At 56.3% G+C, this 19040-nt stretch overlaps 1 protein-coding gene across 13 annotated transcripts in view; it reads left to right on the top strand.

Moving 5' to 3' along the window:
- The window catches only part of DLG3 (discs large MAGUK scaffold protein 3), a 57316-nt gene that overhangs the window by 207 nt on the left and 38069 nt on the right, over positions 1–19040 (top strand). For 5 of the 13 annotated variants that reach the window (XM_048959152.1, XM_048959149.1, XM_048959151.1 and 2 more), the window contains exon 1: positions 14298–14654. In XM_048959152.1, the coding sequence (XP_048815109.1) occupies positions 14328–14654 (327 nt within the window). In that variant the 5' untranslated portion in view covers positions 14298–14327. The other 8 variants (XM_048959147.1, XM_048959146.1, XM_048959143.1 and 5 more) reach the window with 6 other exon arrangements.

Below are 19040 nucleotides of genomic sequence, written 5' to 3'. Positions count from 1 at the left end.
ACTCGCAACGAAACGGCCCGGTGCTGGAAGGGTTGCGGGGCGCTGCGGGGGGAGGAGCGGGGGTGGGGGTGGGGGCGGGTGGGGGCGGCTCTTAGCACGGTTCCTGCTGGGCGGGGCAGGCGGCGGCTCGGCCGCTCGTGGGTTGGCACCGAGCGGAGCGGCCGCCGGCCACGGCGGAGCGATGATCCGCAGGGAAGGTAAGGAGAGCCCAGCCCTGCCCCGCCCCGCCCGCAGCTCCGGGAACCGCGACCCGCAGAGCTCAACAAGTGTCCGCCCCGCCGTACCGTGAGCGGGCTGTGCTGGGATAGCGGCTGCGGCTCCCGCAGGATGGAGAGCTGTGGAGTGGGGTGTCCGGCTGTGTGCCCTCCCCGGGAACGTGGGGTGCGTCCTTGTAGCAGTTGGCTATGGGGTGCTGTGTGGGTAGGGAGGTGTGTGGGTCAGGTGAGGAGGGACCCTCTGTAAGAGGGGTGTGCTCCTACAGGTGCTGTGATGCTCAGGCTGTCCTCTGGGTTTGGTATGCAGGGCCGGAGCTCCCTGTTCCTGTGTCACCCACCATGAGGGCCAGCAGGATGCCTGCTGCTCTTCCTGCACAGCTCAGGCTGGGTGGGATGGTCACACCTTGTCCAGTCTGTGTCTCAGTGTGGTGGCTGTAGTTCTCCACCTGCTTCTTTAGGCTCTGCTGATGAGGTCAGGGATGAGCGATGAAGATGACTCACAGGATGCTGGGCATTGGCTGGAGCCGTTGTCTGATGCTGCAGAGAAAAAAGTCCTCGGTACCAATATGGGGCTGGAATGCCTTTAAAGCTCAGTGAAGGTGGAGTCCTGGAAAGTCCCTGCTCTTCCCAAAGCTGCTGCGGAGCCTAGTGCTGAGCAGGAGGGATTCATGCTTCCCCTGGCTCCTTTCTCTTCTGCTCCAGAGATGAGTCAGTGTGGCCTGGTGACACAGGCAGGACCCCAGCAGAATAAGTTGGGACAGCAGGTGGCACGCGCCCTGGCAGACACAGACCCCCTTGTTTGGTGACCTGAATTCCCCGCCAAGAGCCCCGAGACAAGCAGGACCATCCTTTCTGCATGAGTTCCTGGGTCAAAAGATGAGCCTCCAACAGCAGCGGGACGCCTCCCCCGCCGCCTCACACAGACTCCCTTTGTCTGTGGACTGCTGGGGTGACAAAGGGAAATATTCAGCAGTAGGGCTGGGACGGGCTCAAGGTCCGTGGGAGCTCCCCACCCATCTGTAATGGGTCACATCTGGGGTTGGTGCTGGATTTTGCCCAGCTATGGAACTGAGTTGGCCAGAAAAAAGCAGAGCTATCCTGGTGCAGGGAGCTCGTAGCCCCGTTGTTTTAAAGCTAAGGTTGTCCTACAGTTCTGGGGATCTCGGTCACAGCAGCCTCCTGGCCAGCATCCCTCCTTCCCAGCTGCATTTCCCACTGACTTAAGGCTTCTCACCCTTCACCTTGTAGAACTGCAAGTTTTTCTGCCCCTGGAGCTGAGCTGTTTGCAATGTCTTTGCAGCTGCCCCACTTGCACAGCCCACTCTGCTCATCTCTGCTGTGACCGTCTGGCCCTGCGTGGCAGAGCACGTGTTGCTAGGGGTCACACAGCCCTGTGCAATGGGGATGTGTCCAGCTCCCAAAAGCTCCTCTGTCTGGGAGGTAGCAGTGGTTCTTGGGCTGCCTGCATGGACACTTGCATAGAAAAGCTGCTTTAGCATCTGTCTAGCTCTTAAAAGTCCAGAGCAATGAAGGCATTGCATGGATGAGCTTGATGCACTCAAGGGTGCGCTCAAGCTTTCCTAGAGGATTTCTGTCCATCTCCCAGCATTAATGCTGTGTTATTCCTGTGTCCCCTCTGCAGACACCGAACGGGCAGTGGAAATCCTGACGAGATACCAAAGCACCCTGCGCTCCCCAGAGGAACAGGAGCTGAAAGCCTCCATTGGAAAGATCTCACACATCTTCCAAAGCGAACTATTCCAGGCTCTTCTGGGTAAGCCCCTTCCTGCTGTTCTCTGGGGCATTGCAGTCAATGGGTGCTCCTGGCTGGAGCAGACCCACTCCTGGCTGCGTGGTTTCTCTTAGGACATAAATGTTGGAGCTATGTCAGAGATGATCCCAGTGTAACCAAGGCTGCAATAAAGGCACAAAGCAGAGGATTTATGCATTGGAGCACAGAAGTGACGTGGGGAGAATAAAGCTGGAAGGGTCAGGTCTGTGCTTGGTGTCGCATGGAGGGAGGTGGCACAGCGGTCCACTGTCCTGTCAACACCAACACCAGGGAGTGCTGCTTGGTTGCTGGTGACCTTTTCAACTGGTTGAGCAGGATATTAGTTCCCGGGACAGAGCCAGCTTTCACTTGATGTGTTTACCTAACGAGGAATTTGCATTAATTGCTTCCTCCCCCGTCCCTTGAGTGCGTTGTTTGTGAATTCCTCTGTCCTTGTGCAGCCCTGCGTGATGCTGCAGCTCACTGCTCACACGTGGACCACTCGGTGTCCTCAGCCCCATCCCCATGGGCACACAGGGATGAGTGACACTGACGTGTGGAGGGCAAAGTGCTCCTATTCCATCTGCTTTTCACCCACCCTTCTCCCAGTGGGCTGCTGTACCTCGGGAGTTTGCTTGGAGCTGCAGGGCTGGGTCAGGGTGTTTGCAGGGTGTGCTGCGCCTACGCTTGCACCTGTGCTCCCCTTCCCATGGCATGGGGTGCTGCTGCCTCTGTTCTCTCCTGTGCTCTCAGCAGCACCTGCTTGGTTGGTTTTTTTCTGGGGGGGGAGGCACAGTTAGGCAAACACATGAGGCTGATACACAGTCATCTTCAACTTGTGCTCCTGCAGGTAATGCTCTCCTAAGACGCATGTTAAGCTTGAGCACCAAAGCGTGTTTACTGGTAGCAGAGCTACTGGAAGTGCCAAATGGCGCGGTGCTTCACATGTTGTTCCACATGAAAAATGCAAGGGGTGGGGCCTCCAGGGCACTTCTTTAGAAATAAGCTGCTTTGTGAACTCGGACTCTGCTCCTGGGCTGTTGGGGATGCATAGTGCATGGGGCTGGGTGCTGTGTTGCTGCGGCTGTGCTCTGCTGGACGCTGTTCCCCCCCAGCCTTCCCCTACAGCCTCTTGCATCCTAACAAAAGGTTCATCAGTTTGATGCAGGGAGCCTAGGAGGAAAGTGTTAGAGTTGTTCTTCCTTACTGGATTCAGAGGGGATTTACACTGCCAACAAACGGGCACCAGCCTGTAAGGTGGAACATGGGGCTTCCCAGCACCCCGTCCCCAAGGCTCCCCATTGCCCCACTGTGACATTCCTGCCTCAGATAGGGACACCAGCAGTGGTGTTCTCCTGTGATGGAAGCCATCCAAATCCTGTGTTCATTTTCGGGAACTCTGGTGCATTCCAAGTGTAATCCACGCAGCCAGGAGCCCTGTTACGCAAGCACTATTTTCATAAGCAGAGGGAGAGATGTTTTTGCACAAAAACAAAGTCTGTCTGTCCGGCTGTGGGATGAACACTGGCTGTAACCTCAGGGCTGACAACTTCAGGGGCAGCTTTTGCCACCAGAGGTGCACCTGGGGACTGGCATCTGTGCACCCCTCCTTTCTCTTCCTCTGGCCGCTGGGTTTCTTGCAGGGCACCCTTTGCCAAGCACCAGATTCTGGAAAATCTGTTAAAGATGGTTTGACAAACTCTCTGGAGCCTTTGGTTCCCTTTGGGGCTGCTGCAGAATCAAAGTATCACAGAACCATTAAGGTTGGAAAAGACCACTTAAACCCACCCGCTCCAACCCATCCCCACCATGCCCAGTAAACCGGAGGAGCTCCCCAGTCTCCTCTGCAGCGAACACAGGAGATGAATTTGTTTTCCCTACTGTGGCTTTCCTCCCTCTGAGTGCTTCTTTCCGCCCAGCCCCTTTCTGGCCCCGCAGCCCTGACCGCCTCCAGTCTCCCGTGTGCTGTCAGGATTTATGACTCTGCCATGCTGCATGCAAGTCATCCACCAAACCCCCTCAGCCGACCTCTTGGCGTGGTACATTTAACCTGGCAGCATTTACCATCCTTTCTGGTTTTCTCACTTGAACACAGTTTCAGCTATTTAGGAGCATACCTTTTCCCATTCAAAGCCCCCTTTCCTGCAGTGCTTTCCTCCTTTTTTCCTCCTTGCCATGTAACATCCACCAACCGACGCTGCACGCGTGCTCTGATGTCACGATGCAGAGCCTCTAAATAGGCTTTGCTGCTTCCCACCCTCTTTGTCACCCCTTCCAGTTTCTTTCTGAAGATCTTCTCACTTTTTCTGTAGTTTCCCTTCTGAAATTAAACACTTAAACACAGCGATGTGAGATTTGCTGCTCCTGCAGCATTGGGCTGGGGCTGCTGCATGTTTCCATTAGGAAGTGCAGCAGCCCCACTGCTTCCTGCAGTGCCCCATGGGTCGGACGGAGAGGGGACGATGCTCCTGGCAGAGTTGGGAGGGGGCACTTGCAGACCCTGCACCCAATGCAGGGCACTGGCACTACGCTTTCTGCCCACTCCTGATGATGTTTCTTGTGCTGTTTTGCAGATATCCACGAATTCTACGACTTCACACTGCGCTCAGCACCTCTGCAGCCTCCCAGCCCAGCAGTGCATCGTGGCACAGCCCAGCACCTCAGCCCCAGAGAGCCCCACGGCCCCCCCGAGGTAAGAGCCACTCCGTTCCCTGCAAAGGGAACAGGTTGGCATCAGCTCCAATGCCAGCAGCGTGTTTCCACACCTCCTCTGTCACAGCTTGCCTCAATAATTAGGCAACATCTCTCATTCATGAGCGTTAATTGAATTATTCCTAATGCAAATGACTTCAGCTCTAGCTCTGCTTTCTGCTGTGGGTTACTGGGGCTCTGATTAAGCTACCTTGCAAGCTGCTTTTGATAACTGAAGTTAGGCCTTTCAAGTTTCCTTTTTCAGGATTTTTTCCAGCTCTCTGATAACTTCCACGTCTCTTATTTGCATTCTCTTTAATTTCCAACAGTCTTTTAAGTGATACCAGGCAGAGAGGCAGCAACTGAGCAGTAGGCTCCGAGTTGTCTCACAGGCACAAAAGCAAATTGAATTGCCTTGATGGGGTAGGGGCAGTTTTGCTTTTCCAGGCCTGCTCCAATCCTTACCTCGCAGCTCCGGATCTGGTCTATGGCATTGGATCAGTTTTCAGCGGGTTTACGACTTATTTCTGTAGCTACAGACACCAGGATCCTATTTAGTTTTCTGGGGCTGCAAGAGACCCTTTCTCAGCAGTGCGGTCCGCCTGCCCAAGCACATGGACACCATCACGTCCCTCCTTCTTTCCCCAAGGAGATGCACGGAGACATCTCACGCTGCTGGAACATAGAATGGGTTGAATTGGAAGGGACCTAAAATCATCCACCCTCAGGCCAACAGCGGGGTCTCCCTGCCCTGTATGCATCCCAGGGGCTCGCAGCCCTCCCCTACCCACCTCTATGTCCCGGGTCTCATTGCAGCCACCAGCCCAGGATGGTGAGCAAAGGCTGCTGGCGATGACACCGGGGACTCCCCCAAGGCTGGTGAGGGTGACAGCACGCCGGACGGAGGCACCGACCAGCGTCTGCAGCCTGGTGCTGGGCTCCCGCAGTGCCCTGCCACAGGTGAGCCCCCGCACCGCGTCCCACCCGGCCACCAGCTGCCACCACGGGGACAGCACCGGGGCTGCGTGCCCATAGCACTGCGGGATGGGGCTGGGAAGGTGCCTGGGGCTGGCGTTTCCTTGGGCTCTTCCCATTGGGACGGTGATGCTCAGGCTGGGAAGCGTGGCAATAACACTAACAGCATCCCCGCGCTTTAGCGCTTGTGTGGTCCAGTGTCAGCGGTGGGAAGGCAGATGGACGTGGCGCAGGATGGAAATCCTCCCAGCCCCGTCCCCAAATATCTCCATCTTACTCCCACCTCGCGTATTTTCACCTTTTTCTCCAAGCTCCTCAATGGCAGGTCCATTCCTCAGCATACCAGGAGCATTTCTCTGCTGTTTGCCATCTATCTGGATGTGGGTCGTAAATCTCAGCTCCCTCCTGGTGTGAGCGCGTCGCGTGGGCTCCATTCCTGATGTTGGTTGTAGGGACGAGTGAAGGGCAAAATGCACTCTGAGCCTTTAGGGAGGGATGGAGTGGCTGTGATGGATGGAGCTCACCAGACGTAAAATAACACGAAGGCTTTGTTTTTCTTGGCACAGCTTTAATCAGTCCTTGTTTGCTAGCTTGGATTCTTCTTCCAAATTATTTTAAATGTGAAAATCACACTGCTGCTTTTCTTCCCGTTTTAAATGTTTCCCTTCTCACTTTAGACTGCAATAAAATGGGTGATGCCCCATTTTTTTTTTCCTTACTGTTGAATTTCTCCTTTTCCTCTCCCTCCTCTCTGCGTCTTCAAACACTCACCAAATCCTTACCAGTGCTGGAATATTGGGGACTGTGATTAAATGGAGACAAGAGGTGCGGTCTGCAATCAGCCCACCCTTGGTGGTGGTCTCAGTAGTAAAAACTTTGCACATGCTGGCAATTCACCTGCTTTTATTACTTCATCCACTGGGATTTCAAATGGAGCCTTCCTCTTTGTGTTCCACCCTGGTGTCCCTGGGCTGCACTCCTGGATGTGGGGCAAGAATCTACAAGCACAGCATTCAGCCTCACACACCTGGCTGAGATGCAGACACCTCCCCTTGGTTTTGAGACACAGTGGGGAATCTGCTGTGTGATAATCCGGCTCTCCTGATGGTTATTTATCCTTTCCATTAAAAATGTGCACCTTACTGCTAGCCTGGATTCCTCTCTCTTTAGCTCCCAGCCCCAGGAGGTTTTGCTGCCTTTGTTTGCCAGGATAAAGGGCCGCAGCAATCAGAACTGTTCCCAACATGTCGGTATTTATAGATGCGTCTGTGTTCCCTCTTAACTTTCCCTTAGATAAACTAAACAGATTGGCTTCCTCACTCGCTCAGTGTTGTTCCAGCCCTGAAATCGTTCCTGTCATTCTTTTCTGAAGTATTCCTTTTCTTTTCAACCTTCTCCTTGTCTGGGGTCAGGTTGGGGTGATGGGCACCTTCAGCCAGAGCACTCACACCCACACTTCTTCCCTCCCAACCCGGATGGGTGCAGAGCAGGGGCCTGGAGGGAAGACCTTTGGGATGTTGCTGTGCAGTGCTTGGCCGTGCTTGGGGCTCTTCTGTCCATGGGGCAGCTCTTGTGGGCACAGGGACCAAGCAGTGCTGGAAGCTGGGAGCAGTGCTTGCTCGGAGCTGCTCCTCTCCAAGGGCACAACTGAACTGAAAACATCCCAAGCTGGGAGGTGAAGGGTTGGCCATGGAGATGAGCCCCATCCCTCAGCTGTCCTCATCTGAACATCATCATTATTGCTGAAGACCCGCTTTGTCCTGCATCCCTGTATGCAGGATGTCATGGGACTGGATGACCCTCCACACCCAACTCCTGCCCAGCTATTTGGTGGCTTCTTGTTCCTGGCTTTTGGTGCTGTATTTCTAAAGCACTTGAGTTGCAAATGGCACTCAGAAGAACGGAGGAAGCTTTTATAATAGATTATAATCAATGATAATAGGGCACTTGGGCGCCAAGGCAGGGCAGAGCAGCTGCATCCCTTGTGCTATCAGCCCACGAGCAAGGGCTCCAGTGGATATCTCACAGCTGAGAAGAGGCACGGAGGCAAGCTGGCGTGTCTTGCCTGCTTCTCTTACTGCATCCATCATTGTAAATAAGTTTTCTGTTGTCCTGGCTCCAGCCTCTCCCCTGCCTGCAGTGGTGATGGCAGAGTGGAAGTCACTGTAACCTGCCTTAGCCAGGAAGGCGCGCGAGAAACGAATGGCCTGTCTGCACCAATGCTTCCAGGAACAGGAAATGTTCTGTCTGCTGGCACAGCTCCGTGCACTCTGAGCAGCCCCGTGCCGTGCAAATGGCTGCTGCTCAGGAAGCAGGACCGGCACACAGAACGTCGGTGTGCTTCGGAGGCTGAAGCCATCCCTCCATGGGAAAGCGATGTTCAGCCCACAGAGGGATGCGGATAGTTGCAACACCCCGTGGATGCACAATCCTGCACGCTCTGTGGGGTTTTATCAGCCAAATCCTCCGCGTCAGCCTTTCTCTGCTTTAGTTTTTGGGGCTTCAATGCGGGGAACCCGAGGCTGCTCCTGCAGCGCTGCTCGCCTGCGCCCAGGGGGTGGCAGGAAGGCTTCGTCTCTTTGAAAGCACCATCCTCACCCTCCCACCCCCCTCTCCCGGCTCGGGGAGCAGAGAGCAGCCAGCTGGAGCGATGAATGCAGGAGGAACAATACCGTTGATGAGCAGAAACGCTGCGCCTGCGAGGGAGCGCTGCTCGGCCCCTCACGGAGCCGCTCTGACTTCATCTCTGTCACCGTGCCACCGCAGCCTGCCCTGCGCGTCCCTCCCCGCACGGCGATGCCGATCCCAACAGGCGATGCTGAGTGCCAGCAGCTCTCAGAGTGACGGAGGAGCTGCTTCAGCAAGCGGTTGTGCCTCGTGTGCTTCTGCATTGCCGGTGGATGGGAAACCTTGCCCGCGGAGGTGCTGCCTCTCACCCAGCCGTGGGTGCATGGGAGTGTGCCCCCGTGTGCCAGCTGGAGGCTGTTTTGGCAAAGGCCAAAAATGTCCCCTTCTGCCATGGCAGGGAGATCGTTGCCTAGCCATGCAGGCTCTCAGGAACCCTCCCTGCTGCTGTCAGTGCTGAAGAAGACACACGTGTCTGCCCTGACCCCCAGCTCGGGGGCTGCCCCGTCAGCACCACCACGCTTGTCTGCTTCCCCTCAAATGCCAAAGCACTGAGGATGTCCATCTGTCTGTCCATCCGTCTGCTGTCACTCAGCCATGCACATCAGCCCTTGCAGCACAGACACCCAGCTGGGCAGCTGCTGCCCGTGTCTGGAGGATGCTGCTGTGAAAAGGGGATTTCAGCATGGGCTGTGTCAGGGAGAGCTGTCACTTCGGTGGACATTTTGGGGTTGAATGGCTTCAGCTTTACTAGAGGCTCTTGCTATTCTTGCTGCAGAGATGAACAAGGAGATGCTTAGACTTCAGTTCTCCCAGCTCGATGTACAGCTTTAGCAAAGGATGAATTTGATGGAGCCACCAGCCTGTCAAGCACAGATCACGTGGAGCCATCTGTTCCTGCTCTATTCAGGGACTTTCTGTCTAAAACCAGTGGCAAAAGGAAGATCCACAGCAGGCTGTAAGGCTTTTCTGGCTCTGCAGCACAGGAGGGTTCTGCTGGGGATGGGGCTGTTGGTCTGTCCATTCATTCAAGTCATCGTTGCTGTTTGGCAGTTATTTTGTTTGGTAATAGTACAAGTGCGTGCAGTGCTGGGGCTGTCCCATAGACAGCCATGCTTTCATCACTCAGCTGCTCTCTGAGTCCATCTTTCCAGACCCGTGCTTCACTGACCTCCTCAGAGCAGGGCTCCTGGCATTATGTAAGCATTGGGATTCAAGCTTTCCCAGGGCTTAGCTCTGAAAGCAGGAGCTGAGACCACCTGAGCAGGATGGGGACTGAAGCACCTTTGATGCTGGTCTCTGGAGGCCGATTATGAATCAGGTGTGTTTCTGCAAAGCAAATGGGCTCCCCTCTCCATTTTATCAAAGGAACAAACCAGGCTGGAAGGCAGAGCCTGGTAGGCCAGCTGCTTCCTAGCTGGAGCCTTGAAAACTTTGCTGCATCTTAATGGTGTCAGGAAGGATGGAATCAGAATGGTGGTGAAAGAGGCATCACCAGTGCTGTTATAAATAGAGCAGTCGTGATAACTGCTCAGGAGGGTTTTTAGTCTTTGGGATTTGGAGGATAAGCTCTGAGCTGTGCTGAGAGGTCCATTATCTGTGGCTTTTGTAGGAGATAGGGGAATCTGCAGGGGAATGAGGGCAGTGGATGAGTGCAGGTTTGGGAATCGTCCCTTTTGTGAATCTGAGTGTGACCCTGTTTTAAGGCTTTCTGCTACGTGCTGCTGCCTCTTGCATTGCTCTGCCTGCTCCAAAGTGGTTGCACCACACGTGGCTGCAGCAATGGTTTCAGGCCAACTCAGAGCCCTGCTGCAGGGATGCACGGATTCATTCCAGCACCCGTTGTAACCACGCAGCCTGCAAGCATTCAGCATCGTGCAAGAACTTTGCTGGCTTTGCACCTAAGAAATCGTTCCAAGCATTGAGATTCAGGCAAAGGACCCCTGTGCTCTGTGGCCTAGATAGCTCTCAGGGCTGGCACAGCTCAGGCATTCTGGTGCCCGCAGCACTGGCATACAGAGCATTGTGTCCAGCCTCACCATCAGGCACCCACCTTTGTGTGCCCGGAGCTGGGCTCAGCTCTGCCAGCATCACAGCCATGTCCTGCCACATGTCTCTTCCCCTTTCAGGGTCATTTTCAGACTGGGTCACTTCGCAGCCAGGTTCCTGCAGATCACATGCAGGAGAGTTTGCATAAAGCAGCCAAGGGGAGGATGCACTGAGGTGCTAGGGAGGCACAGCCTGCTCCTGAGCCGGCATCATCACTGATGCCATCAGGTCCCTGCGTGCCATGTTGCTGTGTCCCATGCATGCAGGGACGTGTTTCGTAAGCTCTCTCATGGTGTTTTTGCAGGGAGGTTTTGTGCCTTTTTGGAGCTGTAGGAGTGTGTTCGTGGGGCTGCTTTGGTGCAAGAGTGTGGCAATAGAGCCTCTGTCCCAGTTCTCTGCTGTCACCCATCCATGAGCCTCCCACAACAGCCAGACCCTGGGACCTGAGCTGCTGTGTCCCAGCCTGCAGGTGGGAAGAGTCACCTGTCACCCCGGGCTTGTGCCAGGTTGGTCAGTGCTGACACACGGCTGTCTGTCAGTGTGTCCGTGCCTCTGTGCAGCTGAGCTGCACCTTCTGTCTGCCCCACGCGTGGGCGCACGTTTCAAGGTCACCTCAGGGCTTCCTAAACACTCCTTTCTGCTCTTTGCGTGCAGGCGGCGGAGGGGTAGAGTTTAAAAGAGACACTGCGTCTTTAAGAGAGGCCCATGAGCCGGCTGCGGCCCTGCGGCACGGCCGCTGATTGGCTGAGCGGCGGGCAGGCGGGCGGGGGGCGGGGAAAGCCATTCAGAAACTCCGAGCTGCACGCGCTCTCTTAAAGGGGACGCGGCGGTGCAGAAATGTAGGGCCGAGCCGGGGCGGTCGACCACCTGCCGTTCATCGGGGCTGGCTCTGGTCACCGCCGGGTTCCCACGTACCCCAAATGAACGCAGCTACCCTGGATGGCTGACTGCCATGACCCCCTGGTTACAGAGACAATGCAAGTGGGCACCCGGAGCCCATGGGACGTGGCAGTGCTTTATTGCCATGCCTGTGCAGAACTGAGTCATGTTAATATTTAATTCGAGGTAAGGGCCTTTTCCCTGTTTTTATGGGCTTCCAGCTGTGCCTTTGACGCTTAAACCTGCAGTTTAGCTCTGAAATGCATGATATGATTCCCCTGTGGCTACGCATTGCAGACCACCCCAAAGCCCTCTGCCCTGTGAGCAGGAGTGTGAGCTTCAGGGCAGGAGCTGAGCAGAGCGGCTGTGTCCATGCACCATGCCCACTGCAATTGCTTGCTGCTAAACAGAGCCTCTGCACAAAGAGAACTCAGGCTGTTCCATAGGGACCTACTGTTGGTCCCTGGCGTGAAGCTGTGGTGCTCAGCACCATCAGCAAAGCAGGGAATATTTCATAGCTCATTTGCTGTGATTGCAACTGCAGAAGGCGGCTCTTGGTGCTGATCGAAGAGCCTCGTGAAGTTGCTGCCACAAGAGAGGAGATGGAATTGTGGCACTGGGCAGTGGATCAGCGCTCATTAATAAAATGAAAACAGTTTTGCCCTGGAGGAGAATTAATTTGTTTGGCAACTGTGCCAAGAGCGCTGAGAGCTCAGGATCCCATCCTCCACAGCGTTACAAGGGTGATACCTTCCATTAGCCCCTATGCTCTAGCTAGCGCATGGCTTTGGAGCAGCGGCTGTTGCGCTGGGGGCTCAGCACACTGCAAGCATCCTCCATTCCTAGGAAAGCTGCAGGTGAACCAAACCCTTCTGAGCTGGCTCCATTCCCTTCCTTCACACTGACCTTGCAGTGGTCGGTGCCCATCCCTCACACTTGCCTTCCTCTTCCCGCAGGACTTCGTGTGAGAGGAAGGAAGTGACGGCAGGGGCTGAGATGCTGGCAGCTCCCACTAAAGCCGCGCCACCTTCGTGCTGTGTAAATAGCACCAGCTCTGGGATTTCTTGATGCTTTGCTGAAATTAGCAGCTGAAAAAAAGAGCAGCTGCCAAAGCCACATTTAAATAAGACGGGCAGGCTTTGGTAGGAAGAGGAGAGCGGGTTGGAGAGTGCTTGGGTTCCTTGAAGTGCATTTGGCCCCACACCGACCTCCTCATGAGCCTGGTAACACATCCTGAGCCCCACACTGCTTCAGGGAGCAGTGCAGGCAGCAACCAGGATTATAATCCTCTTGGTTGGGGCTGGCAGATGACATGTGTGGCTCATCATAAATGAGGAGGAATGAAGCAACCCTCGCACCAAGGACAGAACAGAGCTAAAGCAGGAAAAGCAGGTGGGGAGGTGCAAGATGGGGAGGACTCCGTGAGGCTCAAGGGAAGTATGGGGCCTCTGTCTGTATGTGGCAATGGGATACCTATAGATAAGTGAGCTGGGGGAGGAAGCAGGAGGTGCAGGCATGGACTTGCTAGGGGAAAAACAGAGCCAGTGCTTCTCTTAATTGTTTATTTCAGTTCTTATTAAAGCATTTTTCCCTACCAGGTCTCGTCCTTTGCTTTCACACTCTCTCCTCTAAGTGAAAGCCCATGTCCTTACCTGTCCTCACTGCAGGACTGAGTGAACAGAGCCACATCAGGAGCAGGGCAGCGTGCACATTCTGGGCACATCCCTAATGCTGGAGTGACCCAGATCTCAGAGGTTCTGGGTAGCCAAGATGGACTTTGTCCCTCAATGCTCAGGCAGCAGTTGCTGACCGCCTGCCCATTCCTACAAGGCTTGCTGTGGTCTGTGTATAGCAGTCCCCTGCCCCTTACAGCTGTCCTAAGCTTAGAGCCAGGGGATTTCAGTGTGAATGTGTCACAGCTCCGTGCCATCAGGAGCAGCATATGACTGTAGCATCCATGCTGTAACAGAGGCAACTTGGGCAGCCCAGAGGCAGTGAATTGCAGCCAGTGCTGGGGAGGACGGACTGCACCGCACAGTGAGGACTCAGGGCTCCTGGAACAACACGGATCTTATTACAGCTGTTAATAATTAGAAGGCCAGGCTCAGCTTTTCCTTAATGAGTCAGATAAGGTTTTCTGCAGTGGTCTTCCTTTCTACCCTTTGAGTTGTGAGGGTGACTCTCTTCTGATCTTTTGTGCCAGAGGTGTGGAACCACTGAGATGCCCTTCTGCACAAGTGAGGATTTCAGCAGCCTCAAACACTCTGCTCTTACCATCCTCTGATAGAAGTAGTTGGAAGGCCCAGCGAAGGCCCTAGGTGTTTCTACACCCCAAAAAGGGGCTCACAGGCAGCAACTTCAGGGTGCGGTGCAGGAGTGCGCAGTAACAGAGCACAGCGGGATGAGAGCTGATGTGGGGATGCACCTGAGTGTGCAGAGCAGGGGGTGGGGATGGGGTGAGGAGAGCTGCAAGCAAGACAGGGAACTGTTGAGCAAAGGGTTTCTGGATTCCCACAAGCACGAGGTGCTGGGGAGCAGCGGGGCACGAAGCGGGGCTGAGCAGGCCGTGGGGCTGCACGGCACGGCGTTTTGCGGGCGGGTTTTGGCACTGCTGCCGGAGTAGAAACTGCCCTTCGGTTGCGGGAACCCCCGGCCGCGCTGCCCCTCATCCCCCGCCTTTCCCCGGCGGCGCTCCGGGGGCGGCGGTGCGGGGCGGTGCGCGGAGGCTCCGCGGCGCAGATTGGCGGGGAGCGGCGGGGAGAGGCGGAGGATGCTCCGCGCCGCCGCAGGTGCCGCGCTCCGCGCTCCCGAGCCGCGACGCGCCGGACCGGGCTGAACCGCGCCGAACCGGACCGTGCCGAGCCGCCCCATGCAGCCGAGCGGAGCGGAGCCCCGCGCAGGGACTGAACCGCCCCGGGAGTGAGCGGCGCGACGCCGCGGAGCCTCCCTGCTCCGTAACCCCTCCTGCTTCTCGGGGCCGGGGGCGCGCCTGGCGCGGGGCGGGGGCCGCTGCCGCCCCCCGAGCATCCCTCCCTCCCTGTCTCCCTGCGCGCATCCCTCCGCGCCGCCTCCCGCTCCCTCCCTCCCTCCCACCCTGCCGGCTCTATGGTGTGAGGGCAGCGATGCACAAGCACCACCACTGCTGCAAGTGCCCCGAGTGCTACGAGGTGACGCGGATGGCGGCCCTGCGGCGCATGGAGCCTCCCTCCTACGGCGAGTGGCAGCACGAGCAGTACGGCTACGGTGGCTACGGCTCTCAGACCCTGCCGGCACCGGGGGGGGCCGCTCCTGCTGCCCGCGGTAAGGCCAAGCTGGGGCCCCCTGCCCGCGATGCCGCTGCATTGAAGCCTCCGCCGCCGCCACCGGGGAAGAGCGCGCCCAAGGTGAACGGGAGTGGTCCGGGCTGGTGGCCCGAGTGCACGTGTTCGAGCCGCGACTGGTACGAGCAGGTACGGGCCGGCAGCACGTTGCGGTTCCTTGGCACTTTGGATGGAGTGGGGTGGATGGCTGCTGGGGGGTCCTCTAAGGAGCAGTGGGGCCGTGGTGGGCGATGCCGGCATATTGGATTGTGAACACCGTCGTTGTTGCGGTCGGTGGCCATCATCATCATCACTCGGGTTGGCCATCATCATCATCGCTCGGATTGGCCATCATCATTGCTTTGGTTGGCTATTTCCATCACTCAGGCCGAGTGCTGCGATCCCACCTAACGTAGGTATTGTGTGCTGGAGAGCATCTCTGGGGCACGGCTGGGACGGGGCACGGCTGGGTCTTGCCTGGCACAGGGCAGGTAGCAGGTAGAACGGATTTGGGGCACCCACCTGCCATCCTTGCTGCTTACAATGCCGTTGCCTGGAGCCTTGGTACCATTGAGGGTGTCCCGTGGTGTTGCACTCTGCAGGTGTGGGGCACGCTGCCACCAAGCAGCCTCGTGGGCTCGTGGACCGGCACCCGCTTGCCGTTGAGTTGTGGTTTCCTCGCTCTGCTGCTACGTCCCCGCTCCCAAAGATTATTACGTAACCCTTCTCTGGTCGCCAGCATGCTGTGTGCTTTCTGCCCCATTTCACTGCCTCCATTTCTTCCCACACTCGTTCATTTTATTAGTGTTCTCCTCCAGGACCCGTTCCCAGCCTGTGTTTCTCCTCTAAATGGAGAGACCAGTCTTGTTTTGAACCCACAAGCAAGCTTAGAAAATGGTTGGAGCTGTTTGCAAAGCATTAAAATGGAGGCTAGACCCTGCCTGAAAAACAATTTACTGTGCTTTAGAGAAAGGCATTTCAGTTTGCTTCTTCTGCTCCTTTCATTCATTATCTTTAAACCTCACATGATTTCTTATTGATCCTTCTAATTATTATTTCAAGACGCCGAGGCAGGCAGGCACACAGGAATCAATGGGAATTCTCTCTTCCTTTCCCCTTGGAAGGCACAACCTCCTGCTTCCCTTCCCGTGTTTTTCTTCATTACTGTCTCAGTCTGTAGCTCTGGTCGAAATAATCTGATTCCAGGCTGATACGCTCAGGAGACATTTACAGAGAGCCCCCAAACCCAGCACCTTCCTATCAGCCCTCTCCTGCCTCTCTCTGCTTCTCTGCCACTCTTTGCATCAAAATCAGCCTCGTCTCTCTCTCGCCTGCTGATTCCTGGCCAACGCTTTTCAGCTTCCCTTTGCTATCTCTTTGCTTTGCTCTGTCCAGTGCAGAGCATCCAGTGCAGAGCATCCATTCCTGGGCAGGAGCAGGGAACTGGAGCCGGATGCTCCCCTCCTGCTTGCAGGGAAGATCTGGCCCAGGGATGATTGCAGGGGAGGCGGTGGCAGCTGCAGCACTGCGCGGCGCTGGGCAGGGGAGCTGTCGTGTGCTGCAATGGTGGAAGGGAAAGCATTGTCTCTTTGTGGTGCTGCCACCGAGCCCTGGGTCCACACTGGGGGACCTCTACTCAGCTTTAGCACTGAGATGAAGGAATCAGTGCCTCCTCGCTGCATTGCCAGTGACGGAGGATGCCAGCGCGTGAGGCTGTGTGAGCATAGTGGGGTCTGCGTGTGTACCACGTCGTGTGTGCTGTGTGCACTGCCTGTGTCAGCACACAGGACGCTCCCTGGTGTGTAGCAGATGTATGCATTGAGCAAAGCTCGGCCATGCTCCCCTTCTGATCCATACCCCGAGAGCAGTGGGGAGAGGCAATCTGCTGCCTCCAAGCTGCCCCTTTAAGTGGTGTCCCTGTCCCTGGAAGCACTTCCAGCAGCAGAGGTGGGAGGCAGAGCCAGGATGCTTCCCCAACAGCCAGAACCTGCTCTCCTCCCTGGGAGCTTCCCCGCTCTCAGTCCTTTTTCTCCCCTTTCTTGCACCCAGTGCATGTGCCAGCGCGGCCGCATGTGCAGATGCTGTGACACAGGGAACGTGCTCAGTGCTGCGTATGGTGCTGCATGCTCACTGACATCACACGTCCTCATGGAGCCCGTGTGCAGCCCCACGGCGTGTAGCCGTGCCCACACGTGCTGCCCAGCACCCAGCACAGCTCCAGCATCGACCCATGCCTCCTCCTGCTGCCTTTCCCCTTCTCCAGGACACAAATTAGCTTGCTCAGGCAATGCCAGTAATTGAGAACCCTTAATCCTGACTACAGGGAGAGAGGAAATCTCTCAGCTCTGGGTTTCTCATTTCTTTCTGCTTTGCTTTCCTTCCCCCTTCCTTTCTCCCTTTGGAGATCTCTTCCATTTCTCCTCCCTTATCTCACCGTTTATTACTCCCCATCTCCTGCGCTTTTGCTGCCATCACCGCTCCCCATTGTTCCCTTCTCCACCTCTCAATACATCCATCCCCGCACCCACCTCATCCCCCTCACTCGCTGCTTGGGGACACGAGCCCCCCCCCCTCCCTGCCGTGCTGGGGTGAGAGGAGGACTCCCAGCTTTGGGGGAGGAACGGCAGCGCGATCGGTGCCGATGCGCAGCAGCAGCGAGAGGAGCCAAGCGCTCCAAACCCCTCCTCTCCCCGCAAAGTGCCGCCCACGGATGCTTGGGAGTGCTGTGCCAGGATGCTCGGCCACATTGGAACCCCTTATCCAGGGCTGGTCCTTAAAGGAAGGGCCATCCCTGCAGCCCATATCCCCCATGTGAAGCTGGCAGCCAGAGCAGAGTCTCCCATGGGGTTTCAGAAGGGCTTGCTGGCATTTTGGTGCATATTTAGGGTGGCTCTGGGCACGAGCGCCTCCTTTCCAGGAAGGGTGGCTGTATAAGGGTGGCTGGTATGCATTCTCCAACCATAGGAGCAGCCCCAGATCTGCCAACCATGCATGGCCAGAGGTTCCCTCCCTGTGAGCAGATTGCATCCTGCTGTCTGCCTTCTCCCCTCTCCTGGGATCAGGGTCACACAGGGTGGTTGGAGCAGCTCTGGAACATGCTGGGCTTTTGTGGACCTCCTGGACAGAGGCATTTTGTGGATGAGAAATAGAAACTAGGGAAAAGGACCTCACTGCCTGTCCAGGACTGCAAATGTGTCACCAAAGGCGGTGTTTTTCCATGCAAAAAAACCTGTTGTTACAGCTCCTCCCGTGCACCAAGAGGAGGTGGGCACTGTCTTGGTGGAAGCAGCAGTTCTTGATGGGCATAGCAGAGCTCTGGGGCTCTTGGGCTATGGTGGGGAGAAAGAACCTTGGGAAGGAGGTGGCCTTCTCCCTGTGGCCAGGCCGGGTTTATGAGCAACGGTTTGGGAAAGGGTTGGAACCCCAGATGTTCCCTGGGGAGGTGTGAGGGAGGGTGAGAGGAACGGGGTGCTGGGGACACGGAGGCAGTGGAGGTGGTGAGGTTGGCAGGGTGATGTTGCTATGGCTACTCGTGTGCTATTCATAGAAGAAATTAGCTAAATCTTTGCACTCGAAGGTGGAGGAGGAAAGAGAAGGAAGGCGTTCTCAGTTTGGAGGGAAGAAAGGAGGGAAGCCAAAACAGGAAAGGGGGTCCGTTCCCCTCCTATGCTCTGAGCCCGTGAGTGACTATGCAAAGCACTGCCCAGAGTGCAGGAGGATGCACGTAGGGATGAGCTGCCCGTGGGACAGCCCCCGCGGTGCCGTGCAGAGCCCCGTGAGCAGGGCGAGCTCTGCGTCACGCCGGGCGGCAGGAGACATCCTTTTAATTAAAGACATCCAATCTGCGGGGAGGTATTTTTGGCAGCCTAAATGTAGATACAACTCTAGCAAAATCTGCCATTTGCAGCTGGCTGCTCCCCGTGCTCAGCAGGACTTCTCGGACGCTGGCTGTCCCCCAGCCACCCCCAGCATCTGTCCCCACGTGTCCCCTCATCAGCCGGAGTCCCACAAGGGTCTTCCCTCACCACACCGTCATCGCACCCCGCTCTTCCCTCATCGCACCCCGCTCCCTCGTGAGAGTTTCATTCCCATCCCACGGACCCGTTTGTCACCTCCTCACTCACGATGTGTAAATCTGCGTGTCTGTTCCTAATATATCTCCTTCCATCTGATTTCACCTCTCAGCTTGTTTCTCGGGCATCTCCGCCTGGTGATCCTGCCGTCACTGAGCTGGGTGGCTGGAAGCAGGTGCTGAGCTGCTCTCCTTCCCCCAGTCTCTGCCTCTTCGTCACCCCAAGCTCTCAGCCCATAAACTTGTGAGGCAGCTGCTATTTCTGTCATTCTGAGCCTTCCTTCTTTGCCTCCCAGCCATTACCATGATCCCAATGACACCTTCTCAAGATGTTCTTGGGTTTCCTCGCTCCCTCTGTCTCCTGCTCAGCCAATTCCCCTCACCCACCGTAGACCATCTCCTGTCCAGCTCCCACCTGTCTCTCCATCCTGCCAGGAACAAGCTGAAGGGCCCAGATGTCCTCG

This window comes from Lagopus muta, chromosome 13 (assembly GCF_023343835.1).
Source record: "Lagopus muta isolate bLagMut1 chromosome 13, bLagMut1 primary, whole genome shotgun sequence".
Classification (NCBI taxonomy): Eukaryota; Metazoa; Chordata; class Aves; order Galliformes; family Phasianidae; genus Lagopus; species Lagopus muta.
This window is presented reverse-complemented; position numbering and strand designations above follow the sequence as displayed.